The sequence below is a fragment of the Geotrypetes seraphini genome, chromosome 7 (assembly GCF_902459505.1).
Source record: "Geotrypetes seraphini chromosome 7, aGeoSer1.1, whole genome shotgun sequence".
NCBI classification, from domain to species: Eukaryota; Metazoa; Chordata; class Amphibia; order Gymnophiona; family Dermophiidae; genus Geotrypetes; species Geotrypetes seraphini.
The window spans coordinates 10,228,239-10,255,287 of record NC_047090.1 but is presented as its reverse complement, the minus strand read 5'-3'; the positions used below and the strand labels follow the sequence as shown (position 1 = coordinate 10,255,287).

At 47.1% G+C, this 27,049-nt stretch overlaps 1 protein-coding gene across 3 annotated transcripts in view; it reads right to left on the bottom strand.

Annotated features, from left to right (window-relative positions):
- PLEKHA5 (pleckstrin homology domain containing A5) overlaps positions 1-20,707 on the bottom strand; it is a 299,351-nt gene extending 278,644 nt beyond the window's left edge. For 2 of the 3 annotated variants that reach the window (XM_033951918.1, XM_033951920.1), the window contains exons 1-2: positions 20,560-20,707; positions 15,469-15,545 (exon numbers count right to left, since the gene is read on the bottom strand). In XM_033951918.1, coding sequence (XP_033807809.1) covers positions 15,469-15,545; positions 20,560-20,645 — 163 coding nt within the window. In that variant the 5' untranslated portion in view covers positions 20,646-20,707. Of the gene's footprint in view, positions 1-15,468; positions 15,546-19,939; positions 19,955-20,559 lie in introns of those variants that run through there. The other variant, XM_033951917.1, reaches the window with a different exon arrangement.
- Between the last annotated feature and the right edge of the window lie 6,342 nt (positions 20,708-27,049).

The window sequence follows — 27,049 nt, the reverse complement described above, 5'->3', positions numbered from 1 at the left end:
GCATACAGTGTGCTTTGTGTAGTTTAATTTTGTGATTAACCATTATGTGTTGTTAATACGATTATATTGTGTATATATATGAAAAATGAATGGAAAAAATGATGTTACAATTAGTACAATTATGGGGGCGGGATCTGGGGCGGAGATTGGATGGAGATGGGCACGATTTAGCCCAATGTTCTTCAACTGCCGGTCCACAAAATAATTCTTTTATTTCCGCTGGTCCATAGGTGTCAAACGGTTGAAGAACACTGAAATACACCATTCACATAAATTACAGTAGTCTAATAGTTTGGGGGGGAGAAATCTAAAAGCACCCTTCTCGGGCGCTTGTTGAAAGCTGACGTTTGCACCTCCCTTCCATCCAATACTGCTGCCACATCCATGATTGGCACAACAGCTGCATGTGACGCGCACCTACGACGAGTGAACATACTGCGCTCCAATAAGGCACGCCCGTGATATGCATCCTACGCCTCTTTCTGTACACTATCACCAGCGACTCATCTCATGTAAATTTGGCAACTGTCCATGAACCTCAACGAACCTCATTTGCATGCCCGGGTCTTCGAGAATGGCTCGTCTTTCTATGAAATCATTACATTTACGGCCACGACAGCAGCCTGTCGGGTTTTACCGGCAATATCAGAGAATCCAGCCCTCAGAGAACTGTGTGCCGTTGTAGAGAACACACCTTCAAAAAGACATTAACAGGATGGAATCAGCCCAGAGGACTGCTGCTAAAATAGTCAGGGGCCTTCGTCATGAAGCATCTGGGGGACAGACGAAGATCTGAATATCTGGAGGAAAGGTATAATGGAGACACTTAAGGACCCCAAGGTATAAATAAACAGGAGGGGGTTCTCTTTCAAAGGAAAGGAAGCAAACTCAGGAGTAACAAGGAAACATTTCTTTACAGTGGATGTGAGAGAGGAAGGGAGCGCAGAGCTGAGCAGTTGGAGTGGATGGGCAGACTGCAGAGACCATATGGCATTTCTCTGTCATGTTCGGTATTTTCTACAATTGTCAACTTTTGCTCCTTCTGTTCTGGCCTGAGAAAGAGAGTCTTAGCTCCCAAAAGCTAGTCGAGAAATGCAGTCCACGTCGCCTAATCTGTTAGCCTTTATTTCAGTGCACAGTTGAAGGGTTTCTTTTCATCAATATCACTGATAATTAACGTTGCCGAGAGCAGTATTGCCAGCAGGTTGCAAATCTGTGCTAATACTTCTTAATATTCTTATTTTCAGTTATGCATTAGAGAATGACACGGGGACACAATTTTCCCCGTCCCTGCTCCATTCTCATCTGCACAAGCCTCAAACACGTTAAAATCATAAGTGTTCGAAGCTTGTGCTGTTAAGGCAGAGCTTCCAGGATGGGGACAAATTTGTCCCTGTGTCATTCTCTATTATGCATCCAAGGTTATTCTTTGAAACTTGCACGGCTAAAAACTGAGGCTACATCCTGAAACCATGCTTGAGGATCAGACATCAGAGCCACTATAGAGAGTCTCCTTACAGTCTCTGAGAAGTATTTACGGAAGGCTTTACCTGACACTAAGGCTATTCTTATGTATGTTCTGCACGTCTGGAACCAAAATAAATGTTGTCTTTCTCAGGGCAGCTAGTACAGAAGTTCCCAAAGTTTTTATCCGACTCCATTTTTACACTTGAAAATTCACACGACTCAGATGACCCCCCCCCCCCAAAAAAAAATTGCAACTTTTAGCCCCTTCCCCCCAGCCAATCGCCAGACCTGGGGAGGCAGCGTTGGCAGCCCCAGGAATTGGCACAGGGTTAAGTGCGTGTGTGCCACTCATATGGTAAAGCAAAGGACTAGAGATAATGAAAGCAGCTGTGACTACTGAGTGGGAGTCCTCCAACTGCACTGCTGCCAGTAGGTGGAGTGATGCTTCAATATTGCATGCTCAAGTGCTAGGAACAGGCAGGTTCCCTGGAGTCCTGCAGAGCTTTCCTATCTCTCAGTACTAGAGGACTGTTGCTCAGCTTAAAGAGAAAAGTGGCTGTGACCCTATCTACTGAGTTTTGAAGCTACTTTGAGAAGAAAAATATGTCTATGAAGTTGGTGGAAGACACTGGCTAATGGACAGAAAAGCATTTCAGGGAGAATCGACTGTCCCCGCTGATCAGATCCCTTGAAGGACTCCTCAACTTTAGAAAAGTAATAAAAATGTACCTCTCCACCTAACCCCCTGCCCTTGATTCATAGACTACAAAGAAATGTACTTTGGTATCAGAACCAGTACGCATCAAGTCAGGAAAACTTGTAAAATCTGGCACTGTCTGTGAGTCAATTAGGACAAAACTTGTACTGGAAGGATAACTATGGGAACTGTATATTATGTCTATTAATATTAGACCCCTAGTATGTGTCAAGTTAGGATAATAACTTCTATCGTAAACTTGTACTGAAATTATGGCAAATCCAGAGCAAATTTTAACCTGTTAACCCTTTCAGGACCATAAGGATCGTAGGCCAATTTTTGTGGTTTTGACGACATTTTTATGGTAAAAAGGGCTTGCAGATGCCAAAAAATTGATTTTTTTTGTGAAATATTATTTTTATTTAAAAAAATCACACTTCTGGCTTATGGACAGTGTGGCAAGTGAATCTTCTCGTCAATCTAGCAACGACGCTAATGAATGAATGTCGGAACCAGTTTGTTTACATAAAGGTAGTATCATATGGAATCCGTACATATCAAATTTAGAACTGTAGACTATCCCAATCAAAATTGATAGGATTTTAAAGTTATGGGACAAATATGTCCCTTGGTCCTGAAAGGGTTAACTGCATACTATGTAGGTTTTGAGCTCTTCGGGGACAACGGGACAGAAAACGAATGAAATAAATCAATCTATTACCTAAAGTATTGATTTGCACAGGAGAAACAAAATGCGTCTAGGTGCAACCTTCCATAAAAGAGATGTTCATGTACTTGAACACGGACCCGCCATAAAAACCATGACAAGGCAAGGCGCTCTTCCTGGCACTCTTGATCAGCCCAGTGAAATTACATTACATTACATTAGTGATTTCTATTCCGCCATTACCTTGCGGTTCAAGGCGGATTACATTCAAACTAAAAACAAGAATTACATTCAAAATTTTAAGGAATAGAATAAGCGATGACATAAAATTTTTAAGGTAATAAAAACGTTGGGTAAAGAGTTACCAACGGGAAGTAGAAGTCTTTAGGAGATAAGAATAGGGTGAATTATGTGGTTTTAGATAACGTTTGGTAAATAGAAGAATATTAGAGAGTACTAAGGGTATAGAGAGTGTTGGATGTTGGGTTGGGATTGATCGTGCTGGATAGGTTTCATGTGTTTTTTGAAGAGTATGGTTTTAGTAGGTGTCAGGTCAAAAGCGCACAAAGAGGACAAAGGCGTGCCCAGACAATTGAGCGCAGCGCGGAGGCGTGCGCCACTCAAACTTACTGTTTTTAGGGCTCCGACGGGGGGGGGGGCGTGGGGGGGAACCCCCCCACTTTACTTAATAGACATCGCGCCACGTTGTGGGGGGTTGTAACCCCCCACATTTTACTGAAAACTTCACTTTTTTCCTGTTTTTAGGGAAAAAGTTAAGTTTACAGTAAAATGTGGAGGGTTACAACCCCCCAAACCCCCCATAACGCCGGCGCAATGTCTATTAAGTAAAGTGGGGGGGTTCCCCAACAAAAACCCCCGTCAAAGCCCCTAAAAACAGCAAGTTTGAGCGGCGCGCGCCTCCGCGCTGCGCTCAATTGTCTGGACGTGCCTTTGTCTTTCGCGCCGTTGTCTATGAACCGTTTTAGTATCTCTCTTGAAGGTTTCGTAGTCTGTAGTCGAAGACAACAGAGTGGTGATTTGTCTGCCCAGTTTAGCTGCTTTGGAGGCTATTAGGTTGTCATAAATGGCATTCAAAGACACATCCGGCTTGGGTCGTGAGCAAGAAGCAACCTTTCCGCTGCCCTTCTGTTGGGAATGTCTCAACCTCACGTGTGGCTCATCCATTGCTCTTCGTGGAGACACCCAACTCATTGTAAGTCTGCCACAGGAAAGGATTTCAAGCGCATATACGAGGAGCTATGAAGAGACACACGAATGTCCAAAGAGAAAGCTGCTAACCCAAAACACCTTCCACCCCCTAACACAAGAAGTGCAGTGGCCTGAGATCCTTGGGAGCCAAGTTCAAGTCCCACCGCATCTCCGTGTGACCTTCCGTTGCCAGGGGGACAAAAAAGAAAACCCTTAGCTTGTGAGCTCACTAGGGACAGAGAAAGTCCCAGAGCCGCGTATGTCAAGCAGCGATGATTAGTAGTAGAGGTTACCACATGGTAAACGTGGTTTAGTAAAAAGGATCACAAGACAAATTAGGTAATGTAATAATGGCTTATTGTATTTTTAATTGTTGTCCAGGAAAGCGGCAATACTCCTCCTGCAAGGAGCGACTGCCCAGCCAGTGCGGACTCAGAAAGTATCGAAATGCTGAGAGCTCGGAACGGGCTGCCATAATTACAGTGCAAGGTTTTCAGTGGATAGCGAATGCTCATAGGCCTTAACCACAACGCTCAGTGACCCTTAAGGAGTCAACTATATATTTATGATCAAATATCGCTTTTCCTATATAACAACAAAGTGGCTTACTGTTTAAACAAAGAGATTCACTGAAAAAGAGGAGATGAGCCGAGAGTTGCAAGGAAAAAGGGGTTTTTACACAGGCAGGTGCAGAAGACCATCAAAGGCCCATTAGTGAAAACTGGAGAAAAAGTCAGCTCTCTTTCAAGTTACGTTATGCTCTGTCTTATCGTTCAGACACTTTGGTTTATTAACTACTAGTCTTTAAGCCTGTTACATTAACGGGTGCTAGAACAGATGTGTGTGTCTGTCTTTCTTTCCGTCTCTCTCTTTTTACTCGGCTGTTCACCACCACCCTTTGCCTGCTCCCCCTGTCCAGCATCCGCTAGCCCGGGCAGCCTCGGGGCTTTTGCTAGGCCAGCCCACCTCGCATTACCGAAGTGGGCCGGCCTAGCAAATGCCCCGGTCCGGGGGTGAGAAGAGGCGTCCCGGCAGCAGCAGCGCAGGAAGTCAGCCGGCATCGGAGATCGGGGCAGAAGGCAGGCAGTGCGGCACACATCACGGTGGCAGGGATCACGGCATCGTAAGTGCGCGTGCGCCCTTAGGGTTTTATTATAGAGGATTATTTCATGAACAAGTGTCGAGCCCACTTTCCAAGTGTTACGGAAGTGGCAAAGCTTTCCAGGGAGAGAAGCACGGAGAGTCTCGGATGTACAGAAACCTCTCTCACGCATATTCACTAAAAAGCAGACAGGTTAAACAGAGCCTTAATCCCACCCAGAGGAGAATCTGTCAGCTTAGCTACTAATTTGGCATTAAGAAGGTCATTTCAGAATAAGCATCGAAATTAAGCCCTATTTTATAAAGACACAAAGGCCCACAGCCCGGCAGGCGTAGAGAGTGACACAGGGACAAATCTTCCCTTAACCCGTGGGATCTTTCTAGCCCCGTCCTCACCTGCAGAAGCCTCAAACCCTTTAAAATCATAAGTGTTCCAGGCTTGGGTGGTTAAGGCAGAGACAGAAGAGGGATACTGAGATCCCGCAGGGATGGGGACAAATTTGTCCCCGTGCCATTCTCTAGACCAGTGTTTTTCAACCGCTGTTCCGCGGCACACTAGTGTGCCGCGAGATGTTGCCTGGTGTGCCGCAGGGCCGCCATCAGGGCATTACTACCAGTCCTGCATTCAGGGGCCCGGGCTCCCCCAGGGTCCTAGGCAGTGTTCTAAGGCAGGGGCGCCAGTAGCTCGCCAAGGCAAAGTGAGTCGATCACCCAGGACTCACTTTGTCTTGGCGATCTAATCTATCGAGCCGATAAGTCTTCTTCTCCCCGACGTCAATTCTGCAGTCGGAGAGGAAGTTCGGGCCAGCCAATCGCTGCCTGGCTGGGCGGAACTTCCTCTCCGATTGCAGAATTGACGTCAGGGAGAGCATGCGTCGGCGTCGGCTTTGGGGCCTGTTATCCATTGGTGGGTCCTGTTCCCCGATGGCAGCGGCAGTGGCTTGGGGAACGGCAGGGAGAAAGAAAGAAAGGGGGCAGGCAGGGAAACAGAAGGAAAGAAGAGAAACAGAAAAAAAGAAAGAAAGGTCAGGGAGAGAGGAAGAAAAAGTTGGGGAGGGAATGAGGTGTGGAGGAGAGAAAGCATACAGGCTGATAGAAGGGAAGAAAGATTGGATGCACAGTCAGAAGAAGAAAGTGCAACCAGAAATCACCAGACAAGGTAGGAAAAATGATTTTATTTTAAATTTAGCAAAGTGGAGGCAGTATTACCACAGTTTTCAAAGGAATTTGCCCAAATAACTTAATAGTTAACTGGGTAAATTCCCAGAGATGAAAACTTCCCTTCACTTACTATGCACAGTTCTGAATTTATATCTGCTGTCTATATTCTACAATATGGTCACCTTTTACTAAACCGCAATAGTGGTTTTTAGCGCAGGGAGCCTATGAGCGTCAAGAGCAGCGCTGGGCATTCAGCGCAGCTCCCTGCGCTAAAAACTGCTATTGTGGTTTAATAAAAAGGATGGAGGGTATATTTGTCTATTTTTGTATGGTTGTTACTGAGGTGACAATGCATAGAGTCATCTGCCTTGACCTCTTTGAAAAAAACCCAGAATAGGAATGATAATTAACATTTTCTCAGCGTATAGTGTGCTTTGTGTTTTTTAATTTTATTATTGGTAGATCATTTTGACTTGGTCATTTTAAAGTAGCTCACAAGCTCAAAAAGTTTGGGCACCTCTGAGCTAGAGCGTTGAAACTGTGTATTTCTATTTTATCCCCCCTTTTACAAAACTGTGGAGCGTTTTTTAGCGCCAGCCGTGGTGGTAGCAGCTCTGATGCTCAGAATTCTATGAGCGTCAGGGCTGTTACCACTGTGGCTAAAATCCACACTACAGTTTTGTAAAAGAGTGAGGGGTTAGTTTGTGATGACATATTCCATACTAGGCGAAGGTGTTTTCTGTGTTCTGTGTGTTTGAAAGACATGGTTTTCTGTTAGGATTGATCTGTGCTGGTCTGGCTTGTTTAGTTTTACAGAGCTGTCATCTGGAGCTGTCATCCGCCGGCTCATCGGGGATCGATCAGAAGAGTGCTGAGTGTGACGGACAGCGGCTATCTGGAGGAGACAAGCGCAGTAAGTCCTGAGTGACAGTGAGATACTGCAGTGATGGACAAGTTTTTGAAAAGTAAAGAACTAGACTCTGAACAAAATTTGGAGCCAGATGAGAGCTCAAGTATGAGTGGGGGTCAAAAGAAAGCAAAGATGGTTAACGCAAGCAAATTCTCTGGCGCAAGGCAATATAGCGAAAGCTATATTTCAGTTGGATTTACTTTCACTGGAGATGTAAACAAACCAACTCCACTGTACGTGATGTGTGGTGAAAAGCTAGCTAACAGTGCTATGGTCCCAAGCAAACTTAAACGCCATCTCCAAACGAAACACCCTTCGCTTCAAAACAAGAATGCGGACTATTTTGTTCGCCTGCGTGACAACACGGAGAAACAGGCAACTTTCATGAGAAAAACCACAAAGGTAAATGAAAGAGTTCTTAAAGCTAGCTATCAAGTTGCTGAACTTATAGCCAAGTCAAAAAAGTCGCACACTGTGACAGAGACATTAATACTTCCTGCCTGCAAAGCTATTGTAGAGGAGATGCTCGGACCTGAAGCAGCTAAGGAAATAACCAAAGTCCCTCTCTCAGACAACACAATTTCCAGACGTATTAATGACATGTCTGCAGACTTCGAAAGTGTGGTTTTGGAAAAGATCCGTATCAGTGAGAAATTTGCATTGCAACATGACGAGTCTACTGATATCAGTGGACATGTTCAACTCTTGGCCAATGTGCGTTTTGTTGATGGTGATGCAATTAGAGAAAACTTCTTTTTTTGCAAGGCATTGCCAGAAAAAACAACAGGAGAAGAAATTTTTCGGGTCACATCAGAATACCTTGAAAAAGGAGGACTTAAGTGGGAAAACTGCACAAGTGTCTGCCCCGATGGAGCTGCAGCCATGGTCGGGCGCACCAAAGGCTTTGTAAGCAGTGTGAAGGAAAGAAATCCAGATGTGATTGTTATGCATTGTTTTTTACACCGCGAGGCCCTCGTAGCCAAGACTTTACCAGCAGTCCTAGTTCATGTGTTGGATGATGTTGTGTGCATGGTAAACTTTGTAAAGTCACGACCCGTGAAAAGTCGCATATTTGCAGCTTTGTGTGAGGAGATGGGAGCGAAGCATAAAACCAAATACAGAGAGAGACTGAGAGCTGTTGACGAAGAGCTACGTGTGTGTCTTTCTTCGATTCCAGCCAGAATATCAGCTTTGTGTTCAGCCAAACAGGCCCAGGTTTCGCACTGAATAAAGTATTTTATAATTTTTCACTATTCTGTTTACTTAATATTTCATAATAAAGTAATTATAAAATACTTTCTTTGTGTTTATTTGATTCCTATTCAAGAGAATTACTTTATATATAGTCAATATAGGCACAGAGTTAAATTTTTTAACATTTTCTAATGGTGGTGTGCCTCGTGATTTTTTTCATGAAACAAGTGTGCCTTTGCCCAAAAAAGGTTGAAAAACACTGCTCTAGAATGCGACAATACAGACATAAAACTGAATTTATTAAAATGACCCTTTTAAGCATGTAGGGAACAGCAGTAACTCTTTCAAAACCAGGCCTTTAGAATCAAGAGCACGGAGACAGAAGTGGCATTAACTGAAAACTGATGTAACAGATCCAGGAGTTTCAGGGCTCGTGTTTTAAAACATAAGAAAACCACCGGCTGAGCAGGATCTTGATTCACAATCTCTAAGGAACCATCTGACCAAAACCCCCACCGCTCGCTACATAGAAAGCAAATCCTAAGCGCCGCAATCCATTTTCTCTGTACATGAATGCATTTAAAAATGATTTTTAAATCGGTAAATTAAGTGGAGATGAGCTAAGCCGGAGAGAAGCCAAACACATCAATTTCCAGAGCAACCTTTTCTAACAGCTCTTGGGAAAGAGAAACGATGAAATACAAACACACAAATTTCCTTGTAGCGTTCCAACCAACACAAGAATTACTCCCCTTGATAGGTTTAGAGAGGGAAGAACCGGGAAAGAGACTGGCAGTCTTAGGGGAAAGACTGTCAGGAGAGAGAGGAAGCTGGAGCACGGCGTCTACAGAGCAACCAAGATAGGAAGCAGAGGCCTAGCAGCCAACGAAACCAGACGACAAACAAACGGTGACTGTAGGAGCCTGGCGGTGTCTTGAATGAAGCCTGCTAAAGAGACTCTTCCAGAAATGCACAAGGCATGTCAAGCCAAATGCAAGGCGCTAATAAGGAAGGCAAAGACTGCGCTGGAAGCGAAAATCGGCTGGACTGCCAGACAACCAAGGGGTACTCAGGGAAAAGAAGATAAATAGGGGGTTCCTCAGGGGTCTGTGCTGGGACCGCTGCTTTTTAATATATTTATTAATGATCTAGAGATAAGAACCTAAGATTTGCCGCTGCTGGGTCAGACGCGCCCAACAGTCCGCTCACACGGCGGCCCTCAGGTCAAAGACCAAAGCCCCTAACCGAGACATTACATTAGTGATTTCTATTCTGCCAATACCTTGCGGTTCAAAGCGGATTACATAAGAGACCAGCCTCACCTGCGTACATTCCACTTCAGCAGAAACTTGATGGGAATAACTAGTGAGAGAATTAAATTTGTTGATGACACAAAGTTGTTCAATCGCAAGAGGATTGTGAAAAACTGGGTTCATAGGGAAAACCGCCGAAGACAAAGGCACGCGCCGACAACTGAGCGCAAGACGGAAGCGCGCGCCGAAGAAAGAGTGTTTTTAGGGGCTACGACGGGGGGGTTTTGTTGGGGAACTCCCCCACTTACTTAATACAGATCGCGGCGGCGTTGGGGGGTGGTTTGGGGGGGTTGTAACCGCCCTCATTATACTGGAAACTTAATGTTTCCCTGTTTTTTAGGGAAAAAGTGAAGTTTTCAGTAAAATGTGGGGGGTTACAACCCCCAAACCCCCCCACAACGTGGCACGATCTGTATAAAGTAAAGTGGGGGGGTTCCCCCCCACGCCCCCCCATCGGAGCCCTTTAAAACAGTCATTTTCTTCGGCGCGCACCTCCGCATTGCGCTCAGTTGTCTGCGTGCGCCTTTGTCCCGGCGCGCTTTTGACCTGACACCAAAAACTGGGCGTCAAAATGGCCGATGGGAAAGAGGAACCCGAACTATAGCTATGTGATGCAGGGATCCACGTTAGGAGTCACCGCCCAGGAATAGGATCTTGGTGTCATTATTGAGGATACGTTGAAAGCCTCAGCTCAATGCGCGGCGGCTGCTAAGAAAGCAAAGAGAATGTTAGGAATTATCAGGAAATGTTCTAATGCCCTTGTATCGCTGTATGCTACAGCCGTGCCTCGAATACTGTGTGCAGTTCTGGTCGCCGTATCTCAAAAAAGATATCGCGGAATTAGAAAAGGTACAGAGAAGGGCGACAAAAACGATAAAAGGGATGGGATGACTTCCCTACGAGGAAAGGCTAAAGGAGCTAGGGCTCTTTGGCTTGGAGAAGAGATGGCTCAGCGGTGATATGATGAAGCTACTTAGTAAAAGGTTTAAAACAAACCAGAGAAAATATTTCTTCATACAACATGTAATTTAACTCTGGAATTAGTTGCCAAAGAATGTGGTGAAATCAGTTAGCTTAGCAGGGTTTAAAAAAGGTTTGAATAACTTGGCCATTATTGAGACGACTTCTTATTCCTACAAATCTTTGTTTTTTTAATCATTTATATTCCACATTTCCTACAATTCTATGCGGATTACAAATTATTCAGGTACTCAAGCATGTTTCCCGAACTGTCCCAGTGGGCTCCCACTATATCTAACGTACCTGGGGCAATGGGGATTAAGTCCAGGGTCACAAGGAACACTGCAGGATTCAGACCCACAACCTCAGGGTGCCGAGGCTATATCTCTAACCACTGCACCACACCCACCCACTACTCTTGGGGTCTAGCTAGATACTAGGGACCTGGGTTGGCCCCTGTTGGAAACAGGACTCTGGGCTTGATGGACCTTCGGTCTGTCCCAGTAGGGCACTTCTTATGTTCTTACATATATTCATATTAACTGGAATAGCAATTCAACAAATAACATATAACTGGAAAAATTATGACAGATTAAGTTATAATTTTTGGTGGAATTCGGTATGCCACATATATAAAATGGAGCGCACAATAGCAACACAGAAGGGTTATTTTGGTAAATTTTTGAAGATTTGGAGACCATTGACAAATTTTTGTAATGATTAATAACATTTTCCCATAATAAGAGATTTGGTAAGTGGGGTTGTGGGTGGGTATTATTTTATTTACCTTACAATATATATAAATTACTTTAATGTATTTTTAAGTAATGGGTCAAAATTTCTGAAATATGAAGGGAGAGTTTGGGGAGGAGGGTTATTTTATTTATTTATATTTGCCATGCATATTAAAGGATATATATTATTATATTACATTATATTGGTGTCTTCTATCCCGCCAATACCTTTCAGTTCTAGGCGGTTTACAACAAGAGTTAGCCTGGGCATTCCCAGGGAGAATACATGATTAATAGATGTAGTATGCGTCAGGATCTGTGGAGGGTTAATCAGGTTTAGTCAGATCATTTGACAAATTTCTTGAATAGAAAAGTCTTAAGTTCTTTCCTGAATGTTTTGTAGTTGGGCATCATAATCAGCAGATTGGAGAGGTGGCGGTCTAGTTTCACTGCTCTGGTGGCTAATAGTCCGTCGTATATTTTTTTGCTTTGATTGGGGGGTGGGTAAAGTGTGCATGAGTTCTCCTTGGTCTGGATGTGTTTTTCCTGATTAGGTGGTTGCTCAGACAGCTTGGTCCATTTCCATTTAGGGTTTTGAATAGGGTGCAGTAGAATTTGAATTGTATGCGTGCTTGTACTTGATATATGTTATCAAAAACATAAAAATATGATTATAAATATGATATATTGTACTTAAAATATTCATAAAGGAAAATCAAGTGTATGTTTATAAGGTTATATGTATTTTTCTGATACACTTGCTGTAATATGAAAAATGAATAAAGAAATTATATATATAAGAAGGGAGGGAGGGAGGGTATAAATATTTTTGTTCTAGATGACATGGTAAAGATTTTCAAGTGTTATATTGAAATTATAATGGATGTATTTCTGTACACTTGTTGTATGATTTAAAATGAATAAAGAATTTAAAAAAAAAAAAAAAACGTATGTTCTTTATGTAAAACACTAGTGACTGAATGCTGGTCAGGCGTGTGGGGAAGTTGGCACAAGACAGCCAAGTGCCTGCAATAAACAAGGGTTCTTTGAGAAGTTTCCACACTTTTATATTTTCATGGGAAATGATTGAGGCGGGAGAAGTGACAAAAGGATGTCGTAGAATGTCATGGTAAAGATTGATCACAAAACAGGGTGATCATGTGGAAAAGTGATGTCATTTGCTTTTGAGATCTTTAATAAATAGTGTTTAAAAAGATAACATACGGTGGTACCTCGGTTTACGAGTGCACCAGTTTGCGAGTGTTTTGCAAGACGAGCAAAACATTCGCAAACTTGGTGCCTCGTAAACCGAGCGCGCCCCCCCCGGTGATCCGGCATCCCCCCCACCCCCGCTCGCATTGTCCCCCCTCCACCACGATCCTACTTCCCCCCCCCCCAGCAGTCAATGACACGTTTTACCCGACTTGGCACCAGTGCCCGAAGATCCTCCCTCTTCTGGCGCGGCCTGGGCCGGGCGGTGCATCGGAGATCCTCCTTCTTCTGGTCTGGGTTGGACTGGCTTTGAGCATTTGCGCATGCTCAAAGCCTTCTGGTCTCGCTCTCTCCGAGATTGAGAGCGAGACCAGAAGGCTTTGAGCATGGGCAAATGCTCAAAGCCAGTCCAGCCCAGCCCAGAAGAAGGAGGATCTCCAACGCACCGCCCAGCCGTGCCAGAAGAGGGAGGATCTTCGGGCACCGGCACTGGTGCCGTCGGGTAAAGGGTGCCATTGACTGCTCGGGAGGGGGGAAAGTAGGATCGCGGTGGAGGGGGGGCAACGCGAGCGGGGGGGAGGGGATGCTGGTTCGCAGGGGGGGGGGAAGCTGATCACGTGGAGGGGTTTGGAACAGCGTCGGATTCCTCAAGGGGGGGGGGAGAATGGAGCAGCGCCGGTAGCCTGGTGGAGGGGGGGAGATGGAACCAATCAAAGCAGTTTCCCTTACTTCCTATGGGGAAACTTGCTTTGATATACGAGCAATTTGGTTTAAGAGCATGCTTCTGGAACGAATTATGCTCGTAAACCAAGGTTCCACTGTATATCCTTTGCAAACATTCACGTTTTTATATTGAGTGAGCGTGTGTGTATATATATTATCCACACACACACTAGCTGACACTCAATTTAATTCACCCCAAAAGTGTATCACCACTCAATCCCTCCCGAATGCGCCTGATCTACCTAGAGATCTCTGCAGTAACTACTGTTTTGACCTCACTCTTGTGCCCGCACCCTTCCAGGACGTGGAAGTGTAGGGAACTTTCACAGGTCATCTCAAGATGGGCGTGTGTGGTGCAGTGGTTAGAGCTACAGCCTCGGCACCCTGAGGTTTTGCGTTTCAATCCCGCACTGCTCATTGTGACCTTGGGCAAGTCACTTAATCCCCAGGTACATTAGATAGCGTGGGAGCCCGTCGGGACAGTTAGGGAAAAATGCTTGAGTAGCTGAATAATTTGTAATTGGCGTAGAATTATCAATAATAATAAAATGCTAGAGGCGCATGCGCTCTTGAAAATTCGTGAGCGGTGGCGCCGTGAGGTGTGGTTCTGTGCCAGTCCTCACGGCGCCTGCGAGTGACTGTGCAGAAGACACCAGCGACTCCTCCCTCCCGCTCCTCTTCAAAGCGGCCTGCTGAGGTTCGCCAGCTGCTGTAGCGAACCTCGCAAGCCGCTCTCCACCTCCGTGCAGAAGGAGTCGCCGTGTCACCTCCCACCCTCACTCGCCGCCGCCGCCGCTGATCCTCCTCTTCAGAGCAGCCTGCGATCGTGGCCGACTTTAAAGAACCTCACAGGCCGCTCTCCAGCTTCAGTAGCACGCTCCCTCTGACGCATGGGATCGCTTCAGAGGGAATGTGCTACCGAGTTGGAGAGCAGCCTGCGAGGTTTGCTAAAGCCGGCCACCACGATCGCAGGCTGCTTTGGTGAAGAGGAGCAGGCCAGAAGACGCCTGGATGTTGGGAGGGTAAGAAGGGAATCAATACTGGGAGCCAGGGGGAAAGGGAAAGGGGGCTGCTTTGGGGGGAGGGGTGTGCTGGGGGGAGACAAAAGGGGCCATGGATAGGGAGAGGGAAAGGGGGCTGCTTTGGGGGGAGGGGTGTGCTGGGGGGAGACAAAAGGGGCCATGGATAGGGAGAGGGAAAGGGGGCTGCTTTGGGGGGAGGGATGTGCTGGGGGGAGACAAAAGGGGCCATGGATAGGGAGAGGGAAAGGGGGCTGCTTTGGGGGGAGGGGTGTGCTGGGGGGAGACAAAAGGGGCCATGGATAGGGAGAGGGAAAGGGGGCTGCTTTGGGGGGAGGGATGTGCTGGGGGGAGACAAAAGGGGCCATGGATAGGGAGAGGGAAAGGGGGCTGCTTTGGGGGGAGGGGTGTGCTGGAGGGGAGACAGAAGGGGCCATGGAGAGATAGGGAGAGGGAAAGGGGGCTGCTTTGGGGGGAGGTGTGCTGGGGACAGACAGCTTTGCTAGGGGGGGGAGACAGAAGAGGGCCATGGAGAGACAGTTAGGGAGAGGGAAAGGGGCTACTTTGGGGGGGAGGTGTGTCCTGGGGGCAGACAGCTTTGCTCAGGGGGGGGGGGGGAAACAGAAGGATACAGACAGCGGCCAAGGAGAGAGAGAGATAAAGAAACACAGACAGACAGACACATCTATTCTAGCACCCGTTAATGTAACGGGCTTAAAGACTAGTAGGATATAAATGATTAGAATGAACCTCCTTTCAAATCATCAGCTGAGCTAGCTTTCTGACTGCATCAAGCTTCCTTCCAGCCTGCCACCCTTCCTCTCCAGTCCTTAAGTAGCTACGGGGTCCCACGTGTGTCTCAAGGAGCTGTAGAAGGGCCGCCTGCCTAGGTGGGATGATCCACTGTGAATCCCCATCCTTCTGCAAAGGCTGCACTTTTGAACACATCATAGCTACAGCATCAAGAACTTTACCCAGAGAACCCAAATCTGTCCTCTATGTCACCTCTACCAATCAGCTGGTAGCAAATCAAAGAATCTGCTTCCATGAACAGGTCTAAAGACTGTAGCATTTTCCTCCATCCAGCATCAGAAACCGTACCTGGAGTTCTTCTGTGTCCCGTAACCACAGCTTCTCCAGTGATCGGATGTAACCAGGTCGTACTCTTTGCTTCCTCACTGTAAGGAAGAAGCAATTACACAGAAATGAGAAGCTCATATGCACAGTAATACTACTGATAGTTACAGCTCCAGAGAAATTCAAAAGGCTTGAAGGCAATATAGAAATTTAAATAAAATCAAATCTAGCAATAGGAAAACTCAAGTATTATATGCAGGCGTGTCATCTTCAAACTAGGCAAAAGTCACAATATTACAACATGATCATTTTCTAGGCGTTACAAATAAATATCTAAGAAACCCACCCCTTCAATGGGACAGATTCTGCCATTCCCACATCCACCCACATGAGAGACTGCCCCAGAGCCAGAGCACCTGAGACCCTCCCACGTGCGAGACTGCCCCAGAGCCAGAGCACCTGAGACCCTCCCACGTGCGAGACTGCCCCAGAGCCAGAGCACCCGAGAACCTCCCATGTGAGAAACTGCCCCAAAGCCAAAGCATCCGAGACCCTCCCACGTGAGAGACTGCTCCAGAGCAACAAAAAATCCTACTGCGGGAACAAAGACCTCCCACATGAGAGACTGCTCCGGAGCAACAGTAATCCTACTACAGGAACCCACATCCACCCACATGAGAGACTACCCCAGAGTAAGAGCACCCGTGACCCTCACACGTCAGACACTGCTCCAGAGCAATAATGATTCTACTACAGCAACAGAGACCCTCCCATATGAGAGACTGTCCCAGAGCCATAGCCCCCAAGACCCTCCCATGTGAGAGACTGCTTTAGAGCAATAATGATCCTACTACATCAAGAGACCCTCCCACGTGAGAGACTGCCCCAGAGCAAGAGCACCCGAGGCCCTCCCACATGAGAGACTGCTCCAGAACAACAGGAATCTTACTACAGCAACTAAGACCCTCCCAGGTGAGAGACTGCCCCAGAGCCAGAGCACCTGAGACCCTCCCACATGAGACTTCTCCAGAGCAACATGAACCCTACTACAGAATCCGAGACCCTCCCACATGAGACTGCCCTAGAGCAAGAGCACCCAAGAACCTCCCAAGTGAGAGACTGCCCCAGAGTAACCAAGAGCATCTCATGTGAGAGATTGCCCCAAAGCAATAGCACCCAAGAACCTCCCATGTGAAACTGCCCCAGAGCCCCTATGACCCTCCCAAGTAAGAGACTGCTCCAGAGCAATCCTACTACAGAATCTGAGACCGTCCCAGAGCAGCAGCACTCGAGACCCTCCCATGTGAGACTGCTCCTGAACAACAGGAATTCTACTACAGCAGAGACCCTCCCATATGAGACTGCTCCAGAACAACAGCACCCGAGACTGCTCCTGAACAGAAATCCTACTTCAGCAACAAAGACCCTCCCACGTGAGAGACTGTCCCAGAGCACCTTAGAGTGTCCCACATGAGAGACTGCTCCAGAGCAACAGGAACCCTACTACAGCAACAGAGACCCTTCCACGTGAGAGACTTCCCCAGAGCAACATGAACCGAGAGGATCCTACGTGAGAGACTGCTCCAGAACAACATGAACCCTACTACAGCAACAGATACCCTCACACGTGAGAGACTGCCCCAGAGCAATAGCACCCAAGACCCTCCCACGTGAGAGACTGCTCCAGAACAGGAATCCTACTACAGCAACATTTCCCTCCCATGTGAGACTGCCCCAGAGCAACAGGAATCCTACTACAGCAACAGAGACCCTCCCACGTGAGAGACTGCCACAGAGCCTCTGAGACCCTCCTAAGTGAGAGACTGCTCCAAAGCAACAGGAACCTTACTACAGAATCCAAGACCCTGCCACCTGAGACTGCCCCAGAGCAATAGCATCCAAGACCCTCACACGTGAGAGACTGCCCCAGAGCAACATGAACCGAGATGATCCCACGAGGGAGACTGCTCCAAAGCAACAACAACCTTACTACAGAATCTGAGAAAGCCCCAGAGCAACAGCACCCAAGACACTCCCATGTGAGACTGCTCCTGAAGAACAGGAATTCTACTACAGCAGAGACCCTCCCACATGAGACTGCCCCAGGGCAACAGCACCCGAGAATGCTCCTGAACAACAGGAATCCTACTTCAGCAACTGAGACCCTCCCACGTGAGAGACTGTCCCAGAGCATCCAAGATCCTCCCATGTGAGAGACTGTCCCAGACCAACATCACCCAAGACCCTTCCACGTGAGAGACTGCTCCAGAGAACCCGAGTGTCCCACATAAGAGACTGCTCCAGAGCAACAGGAATCCTACTACAGCAACAGAGACCCTCCCACGTGCGAGACTGCCCCAGAGCCAGAGCAACCGAGACCCTCCCAAGTGAGAGACTGCCCCAGAGTAACCAAGAGCAACCCATGTGAGAGATTGCCCCAAAGCAACAGCACCCGAAAACCTCCCATGTGAGACTGCCCCAGAGTACCCGAGACACTCCCATGTGAGTCTGCCCCATAGCAATAGCACCTGAGACCCTCCCTCGTGAGACTGCTCCAGAACAACAGGAATCCTACTACAGCAACAGAGACCCTCCCATGTGAGAGACTGCCCAGCAACAGGAATCCTACTACAGAAACAGAGAACCTAACACGTGAGAGACTGCCCGAGAGCCCCTGAGACCCTCCCAAGTGAGAGATTGCTCCAAAGCAACAGGAACCTTACTACAGAATCTGAGACCCTGCCACATGAGAGACTGCCCCAGAGCAACAGCACCTGAGACCCTCCAACGTGAGAGACTGCCCCAGAGCAAGAACTGAGAGCGTACCACGTGAGAGACTGCCCCAGAGCAACATGAACCGAGATGATCCCACGTGAGAGACTGCTCCAGATCAACAGGAACCCTACTACAGAATCTAAACCCGCCCCAGAGCAACAGCACTCGAGACCCTCCCATGTGAGACTGCTCCTGAACAACAGGAATTTTATTACAGCAGAGACCCTCCCACATGAGAGACTGCTCCAGAGCAACAGCACCCGAGACTGCTCCTGAACAACAGGAATCCTACTTCAGCAACAGAGACCCTCCCACGTGAGAGACTGTCCCAGAGCCTCCAAGACCGTCCCACGTGAGAGACTGCCCCAGAGCAACATGAACCGAGAGGATCCCACTTGAGACTGCTCCAGAGTAACAGGAATCCTACTTCAGCAATAGAGACCCTCCCACGTGAGAGACTGCCCCGGAGCACCTGAGATCCTCCCACGTGAGAGACTGCCCCAGAGCAACAGCACCCGAGACCCTCCCACGTGAGACTGCAACAGAACAGGAATCCTACTACTGCAAGAGACCCTCCCATGTGAGAGACTGCCCCAGAGTAACATGAATCCAACTACAGAAACAGAGACCCTGAGACTCTCCCAAGTGAGAGACTGCACCAAAGCAACAGGAAACTTACTACAGAATCTGAGACACTGCCCCATGAGAGACTGCCCCAGAGCAATAGCACCCGAGACCCTCCAGCGTGAGAGATTGTCCCAGAGCAACATGAACCGAGATCCCACGTGAGAGACTGCTCAAGAGCAACAGGAACCCTACTACAGAATCTGAGACCACCCCAGAGCAACAGCACCCGAGACCCTCCCATGTGAGAGACTGCCCCAGAGCAACAGGAATCCTACTACAGAAACAGAGACCCTAACACGTGAGAGACTGCCTCAAAGCAACAGCACCCGAGACCCTCCACGTGAGAGACTGCCCCAGAGCAAAAGCACCCGAGACCCTCCCATGTGAGAGACTGCTCCAGAACAACAGGAATCCTACTTCAGCAACAGAGACCCTCCCACGTGAGAGACTGTCCCAGAGAACCTGAGATCCTCCCACGTGAGAGACTGCCCCAGTGCAAAAGCACCCGAGACCCTCCCATGTGAGAGACTGCTCCAGAACAGGAATCCTACTACAGCAACAGAAACCCTCCAAAGTGAGACTGCCCCAGAGTAACCGAGACCCTCCCACGTGAGAGACTGCCCCAGAGCCAGATCCCCCTAGACCCTCCCACTTGAGAGACTGCCCCAGAGCAATAGCACCCGAGACCCTCCCTCGTGAGACTGCAACAGAACCACAGGAATCCTACTACAGCAAGAGACCCTCCCATGTGAGAGACTGCCCCAGAGTAACATGAATCCAACTACAGAAACAGAGACCCTGAGACTCTCCCAAGTGAGAGACTGCACCAAAGCAACAGGAAACTTACTACAGAATCCGAGACACTGCCACATGAGAGACTGCCCCAGAGCAATAGCACCCGAGACCCTCCAACGTGAGACTGCTCCAGAACAGGAATCCTACTACAGTAACAGAGACCCTTTCATGTGAGAGACTGCCCCAGAGCAACAGGAATCCTACTACAGAAACAGAGACCCTAACACGTGAGAGACTGCCCCAGAGCCCATGAGACCCTCCCAAGTGAGAGACTGCTCCAAAGCAACAGAAAACTTACTACAGAATCCGAGACCCTGCCACATGAGAGACTGCCCCAGAGCAATAGCACCCGAGACCCTCCAACGTGAGAGACTGCCCCAGAGCAAGAACTGAGAGCGTCCCACGTGAGAGACTGCCCCAGAGCAACATGAACCGAGATGATCCCAAGTGAGACTGCTCCAAAGCAACAGGAACCCTACTACAGAATGAGACCGCCCCAGAGCAACAGCATCCGAGACCCTCCCATGTGAGACTGCTCTTGAACACAGGAATTCTATTACAGCAGAGACCCTCCCAAATGAGAGACTGCTCCACAGCAACAGCACCCGAGATTGCTCCTGAACAACAGGAATCCTACTTCAGCAACAGAGACCCTCCCACGTGAGAGACTGTCCCAGAGCAACAGAGACCCTCCCACGTGAGAGACTGTCCCAGAGCCCCCGAGACTCTCCCACGTGAGAGACTGCTCCAGAGCAACAGGAACCGAGAGGATCCCACGTGAGAGACTGCCCCAGAGCCCCCGAGACCCTCCCACGGGAGAGACTGCTCTCAGCTCCCGGAGCGCTGCAGCGTTGGCTCCTCTTCCGTCCGGGACCAGCGACTGCTGCCGTCTCTCGCCCTCCCCCTCCCCGCATTTACTTGAGGAAGAAGACGCGGCCGGCCCGGGTGACGCCGAAGCTCCAGGTTCGGGGCAGGGAGTCGTCCAGCTCCAGCTCGGCCGCCATGTCTGCGGCCCCCGAGCGACTCCGCCTCCTCCTCCCCCGCCCGGCGCGACGCCACGCTGGCCCCGCCCTCCGGGCTCCTCCCCCCGCCGCGTGACGCTCCTGGCTCGGCCTCCGCCCCTCCCTTCATCCACCTGAGCTCGACTCCTCCCTCGGGCAGGTTCGTATTGGAACGCGGCCCGTGAGCGCGCCCGTTCTCGTGCGCGCGCAGGGGAGAGCCTCGAGCCGTGGTTGGCGAATCCAGTCCTGACTTTCCTGGTAGTCCGTTGCCTGCTGGGACTTGGAGTGCAATAGGGAAACCCCAGCACTGAATGCATCAACCAGGTCCTACGAGTCTGCCCTAGATCAGCCAGTCGGAAGGTCAACATTTCTCTACATGCATGAGAGAGATTTGCATACCATGGAAGCTGTGCAAGCAAGTTTAGCTCATCTCTATTCATTGACAGCCCCTGAACCCATCCCCCTCCCCCCCCCCCCCAGTAGTGCAGCATCAATAAAGATATGATTAGTGTGACCATATGGCTCCAGAAAAAAGGGGACGGATTGAGACATCCGGGTTTTACTTCCATTGAAAGCAATGAAAGTAAGGAGAACAGATTGAGACACCTTGGTTGCTTTCAATGGAAGTAAAACCTGGATGTCTCAATCCGTCCCCTTTTTTCTGGAGCCATATGGTCACACTAGATAGGATGGAATTAGAAAAGATTCAAAGAAGGACCAAAAGAAGAAAGGGGGGTGGAAGAGAGGCAGCTGAGGAGATATGAGTACCAGTGGATTGATTTTTTCTCCCCCCCCCTTTCCCCCACTCCTCTTGTTGCCATCTGCGCTTCTTGCCTTCCCCGGTGTGAGGTTGCTTCCCACTTCCTGCGCTTCCGGAACCCACGCCTAAGAAGCGACATAAAAGGGCCACTGACACCGAGTGGGCATGCTGCTCATGCCCGAGCATGGGGGCGGGGCCTCACTGCCCCAGGCACCACTCACCCTTACTACACCACTGACTGGAGGGATTAAATTATTGCCCCCCCCCCCCACTCCTCCAGTGGTCATTAAACCCCTCTCACCCTTCAACAATTTGAATGAAAGAGTACATACCTGTCTGAAGAACAGCAGCAGCTGCTATGGGAAAGGTTAGCAGAGAATCACACAGGTGTGGTGGAAAATGTCCTCTGCCCTACTGCTGTATAGATGCCACCTGCAGTCAGAAGGGCTATTGGGGTGGCCATAGTAGGTTTGGGGGTTCTTATGGTGGGCTCACCATACATTAGAAGACCTTATGGTGAGATGTACCTCTGGCACCCTTTATGTGAACTTCACAGCAGTGCCCCACTGCTCTGTTGGCATATCTTCATGGCCAGTCCATTCAAATGTTAGCCCCTCCCATGTCCAAATGATCTGCATTTCGACGTTTTGCACTTGAATGTTTCTGTGGTCGAAAATGGCAAATACATTTAAGCATCCTAAGGGTTGAATGTCCCATCAGCCAAGACGTCTAAGTAAATGATTTTCAGTGAAAAATTTTTTGGGAAATCTAGCGGTTTCACTGGTTTAAAAAAATGGGCATTTGTTCGTCCCCGACTTGGGACGTCTTGCAGAAAATGTCCAAAGTCGGACTTGGATGTCAATTTGTTACGTTTTTAGCCTACATTTGATATGTTTCTTTCAGTTTATTCTTTTTGATTCTGAATGAACTAACCAGGTTTGGACAATTTCCTGGAGGAAAAGTCCATAATCTGTTATTGAAAAAGACATGGGGGAAGCCACTGCTTGCCCTGGATCAGTAGCATGGAATGTTGCTACTCTTTGGGATTCCGGAATCTTGTTACTCTTTGGGATTCCAAAATCTTGCTATTCCTTGGGATTCTGTATGGAATGTTGCTACTCTTTGGGATTCTAGAAACTTGTTACTCTTTGGGATTCCGGAATCTTGCTATTCCTTGGGATTCTGTATGGAATGTTGCTACTCCTTGGGTTTTGGACAGGTACTAGGGACCTGGAGTGGCCACCGTGAGAACGGGCTACTGGGCTTAATGGACCATTGGTCTGACCCAGTAGTAAGGCTATTCTTATGTTCTCTCAATACTGTGAACTAAAAAAAAACACATCAAAATGTTTTTTGCTGTATCTTCCATAGAACTCGTCCGAATCTTATGAAATTTGGTGCATTGGTGTCCTGAATGAAGTCGATGTAAAATGTAACTATTTCCCACCGCACCACAACACTACCTTGCGAAAATGAATTGTTGCTATGGGATAGGCTCAGAAGCAGAAGATCATTTGTAAACAGTGTGTATGAAAATGGTTTTCACTACAGAAGACCGAGTTCTGATAACTTGGTATTGCTAAAAGGTTATTCCAGTTGACGATGGTTGAAAGAGTTCCCACAGAAGGGTTGGAACCAAAACGGCCTTGATGTCCTGCTACACAAGATCTAAGCAATGGGTACTGTGGATCGTAAGCCAGGCAGAAGACGACTCCGCTTGATTCACACACACACTGGCGTACTGAGCATGGAAGATGCGCCGCAAACGCACTGAACAACTCACCAAATAACAAGAGAAGCAGGAATACGCCAGACAACTACGCTTAGGACGATTCATAATGATCTGAAATGAAAACGTCTTCAAAAGCGTTGTGCCCAGAAGTCAACTTTACACAACTAAGACACACACCTGAAATGGTGCAAGCAGACCATTTGACCAAGAACCCAAAGCACAGCGTCAGTTTCCTCTGGTTTACAAATGAAAAGTTATTCACAGTAGCTCCACCAATTAGCACACCTATAAGTGCCTTCAACAACGCTGAAGCATAAGGTTAATAACCCTTTCAGGACCAAGGGACATATTTGTCCCATAACTTTAAAATCCTATAAATTTTGATTGGGATAGTCTACAGTTCTAAATTTGATATGTACGGATTCCATATGATACTGCCTTTATGTAAACAAACTGGTTCCGACATTCATTCATTAGCGTCGTTGCCAGATTGACGAGAAGATTCACTTGCCACACTGTCCATAAGCCAGAAGTTTGATTTAAAAAAAAAAAAAATAATGATATTTCACAAAAAAAATCAATTTTTTGGCATCTGCAAGCCCTTTTTACCATAAAAATGTCGTCAAAACCACAAAAATTGGCCTACGATCCTTATGGTCCTGAAAGGGTGCTAAACGCCTCCTACAGACCCGCCCAACCTTCAGCCAATCAGTCATGATCTTAGTCGCAATCTCCAAACTCGGAATCACAGATCTGTTCTTCATCGATCCTGGGGTTAAGATCAAAGGCGCATACTCCCAGGACATCCTCTTGATGCAGAAGCTGTTGCCAGTGATCCACTGAATGTCGGGAGACTACTTTATCTTCCAACAGGACAATGCGGGCAAAGGACACTGTGGAACTGCTACAGTGGGAGACCCCCAACCTTCATTGGTCTAGAGCAGGGGTCTCAAAGTCCCTCCTTGAGGGCCGCAATCCAGTGGGGTCTTCATGAGATCTATGTGCATGCACTGCTTTCAATGCATATTCATTGGGGAAAACCCAACTGGATTGCGGCCCTCAAAGGAGGGACTTTGAGATCCCTGGTCTAGAGTAACCTCTGGCCTGTGAATTCACCAGATCTAAACCCAGTTGGGGGCTGATATAGGAACGCATCTACCAGACAGATATATCTGACATTGAAGACCTTAAACAATACCTCATCAAGTTTCAAGTTTGGGATGAGCTGAAGCAGAGCGTCATTGCCAAGTCCATAGATCAGTGGCGGCCAAGGCTGAAGGCAAAGGGAGCGCACTTCGAACATCTGCTCAATTGCCTTTACATTTTTCTGCAAGATATGCCATAAAATTTTTTGATGTGCTTTTATTCAGTTCACAATTCATTTTCACAAGGCTGTGTTGTGATGCGGTGGGAAATATTTACATTTTACATCAACTTCATTCAGGACACGACGCCCTAAATTTCACAAGAATCGGCCGAGTTCTGTTTGGTATATTTTTGGGGGTTCACGAAGTATTTACACTGGGTATTACTAAGCAGCTTAAGAGCATTTTATCGTGGACCGGTGAGGTAAATGCTCCGACGCTCATAGCAATTCAATGAGCATCGCAGCATTTACCTCACCATCCCGCGGTAAAATGCCCTTACGCTGCGTAGTAAAAGGAGCGCTTAATTTGTTATAGTTACAAAAATGTCACAAGGATGTAAATTACAATCACTCAAAATAACAACATAATTTTGATTTAAATGAAATTGATCATTTCTAGTGAAAGCCCATGCCTACAACACCTTTTTGTTCTAAAAACAAAGCAAAACAGTGAACAAGATTTCATTTTTAAAAATTCAGGGAAAGCCGCTGCCATTTAAAAATAACCCACCAGACCCCTCTATCCTCCCCAGACACCAAAAAGAACCTACACATACTGTATCCAGACTGCGGTCCAGGCCGAAGGAAGAGCAACACTGAACTACTGCAATTACCACAAATTACAGCTAGGAAGAGATCACGCAGCCACCGAGTCGCTCCCTTACGTTGCCTGCCAATTGACTTCGAGGCTAAGGCTTGTACTCATAAGTTTAAGTTCGTACACCTCAGGCCATTTGAAATGAGATCATTTCTGCACATAAAATCCTGATTTGTGCATATGAAAGCCTTTTAAAGTTAACAACTTGAGTACAAAACCCTCTCTGTTGGCCATCTTGTCTACAATTGACGCCTGGACCTGGAATGACCTTCATGAGGCTCACCATTCAACCCCACCCATCCCATTCTCCATCATTCCTTCTATATATTTTAAGCTTATATGTCTCGACCCCTAACAACACACAGTCACCGGAATGTACGCAGGTGAGGCTGATGTGCAAAAACTAGGCCGCAGCTTTGTTTATTAGCGTAAGCAATACATTTTCAACTTTGATACAACAAAGTAACCATGAATGACATGTACAGTTCCTGATTCTCATAGCCCCGCCCTGACTCCACACCTTATATTTAGTTAGATTTCTTTTACTAAGTTAGATTTCTGTTTTTAAGGTGAGGAGTTGGTCAGGCCCTGAATATGTTCGAGCAGGGTCCTAGGTTTCTGCATATCAGTGGCACCAGCTGGAAACCATCGTGAGGCCCTGCAGCCGCGCCTGCAAAAAGCATGCCAGCTTCTAAAATGACAAATTGCTGTTCCTGGGCACTTTTAATTTATACAACCCTCCAATAAATAGAAAGGACAGATTACCTTGGAACTCAGTGAGCCCGACAACACTATTAAGAGCTTTTGAAGTGATTCAATAGGGGAGAGGGAAGGTACAAAGCAGCTTTTCTTTCAGACCAGTCGTGCATAGCTGCTCTTCACATCTCTTTCACTTTCAACAAACATGTTTGCAATTACCATTGCGAGGAAAGGCTCCAAGTCCATTTCAGTGGTTGATGTAATCACCTGATGATCCTCCCAGACCCCAGTTCAGTCTCGGTTTACGGTGAAAATGCATTGTGAATCAGACCCTTGAAGCTCCATTTTTCATAGGTTGCCTTGTAGGAAAAAGGAAATTCGCAGTTTGACGTGTATTTTACAAGAGACTTGCTGAACGTGGAGCCTTTCTTAAAATACCTGTATGATGGTAGGAAAAGCATGTCTACCGGTACTTAGCATGTTCAGCCTGATTTATAAAATGTATATACCGTCTGGAGTCTCAGCGGTTTCCGAAATAACATACCGTAAAACCTTGGATTGCAAGTAACTTGGTTTGCAAGTATTTTGCAAGACAAGCAAAACATTTGATTACATTTTAACTTGATGTAAAAGCAATGTCTTGCAATAGAAATACACACAGTATTTTGTATTAAAGTTTTTGGGTTGTGGAACGAATCGTCTGAGTTTCCATTATTTTTTATGGGGAAATTCACTTTGATATATGAGTGTTTTGGATTACAAGCATGGTTTGAATTACAAGCAAATTATGCTTGTAAACCAAGGTTTTACTGTACATACAAATAACACGTACATAGCATTATACAATAATTCAAAGCAACTCAAGAAGTGGAACTTAAAAACTCCTTGGTATCATCCTTCACTATCATTACGGAATCCTAGGGAGCGACACCATTCGGAAACCAAACAAGGAACAAACAACTTCTGTATTTTTTTAGATGGTTTAATGCCTGAAAGAGAAGATTGTTCCTTCTATCACTCTTCCAAATCCATCAAATGAGCTGAAACTTAGACATGCTTTGCAGAAGGTGTACATACACATCAATATTACACAATTTAGAACATCAGAATAGCCTTCCTGGGTCAGACCAAGGGTCCACCGTGAGAAGAGGCAACTGGGCTTGATGGACCATTGGTCTGACCCAGGAAGGCTAGTCTTAGGTTCTAAATTGTGTAACATTGATGTATATTTTTCCGCGGAGAAGCAGGATTG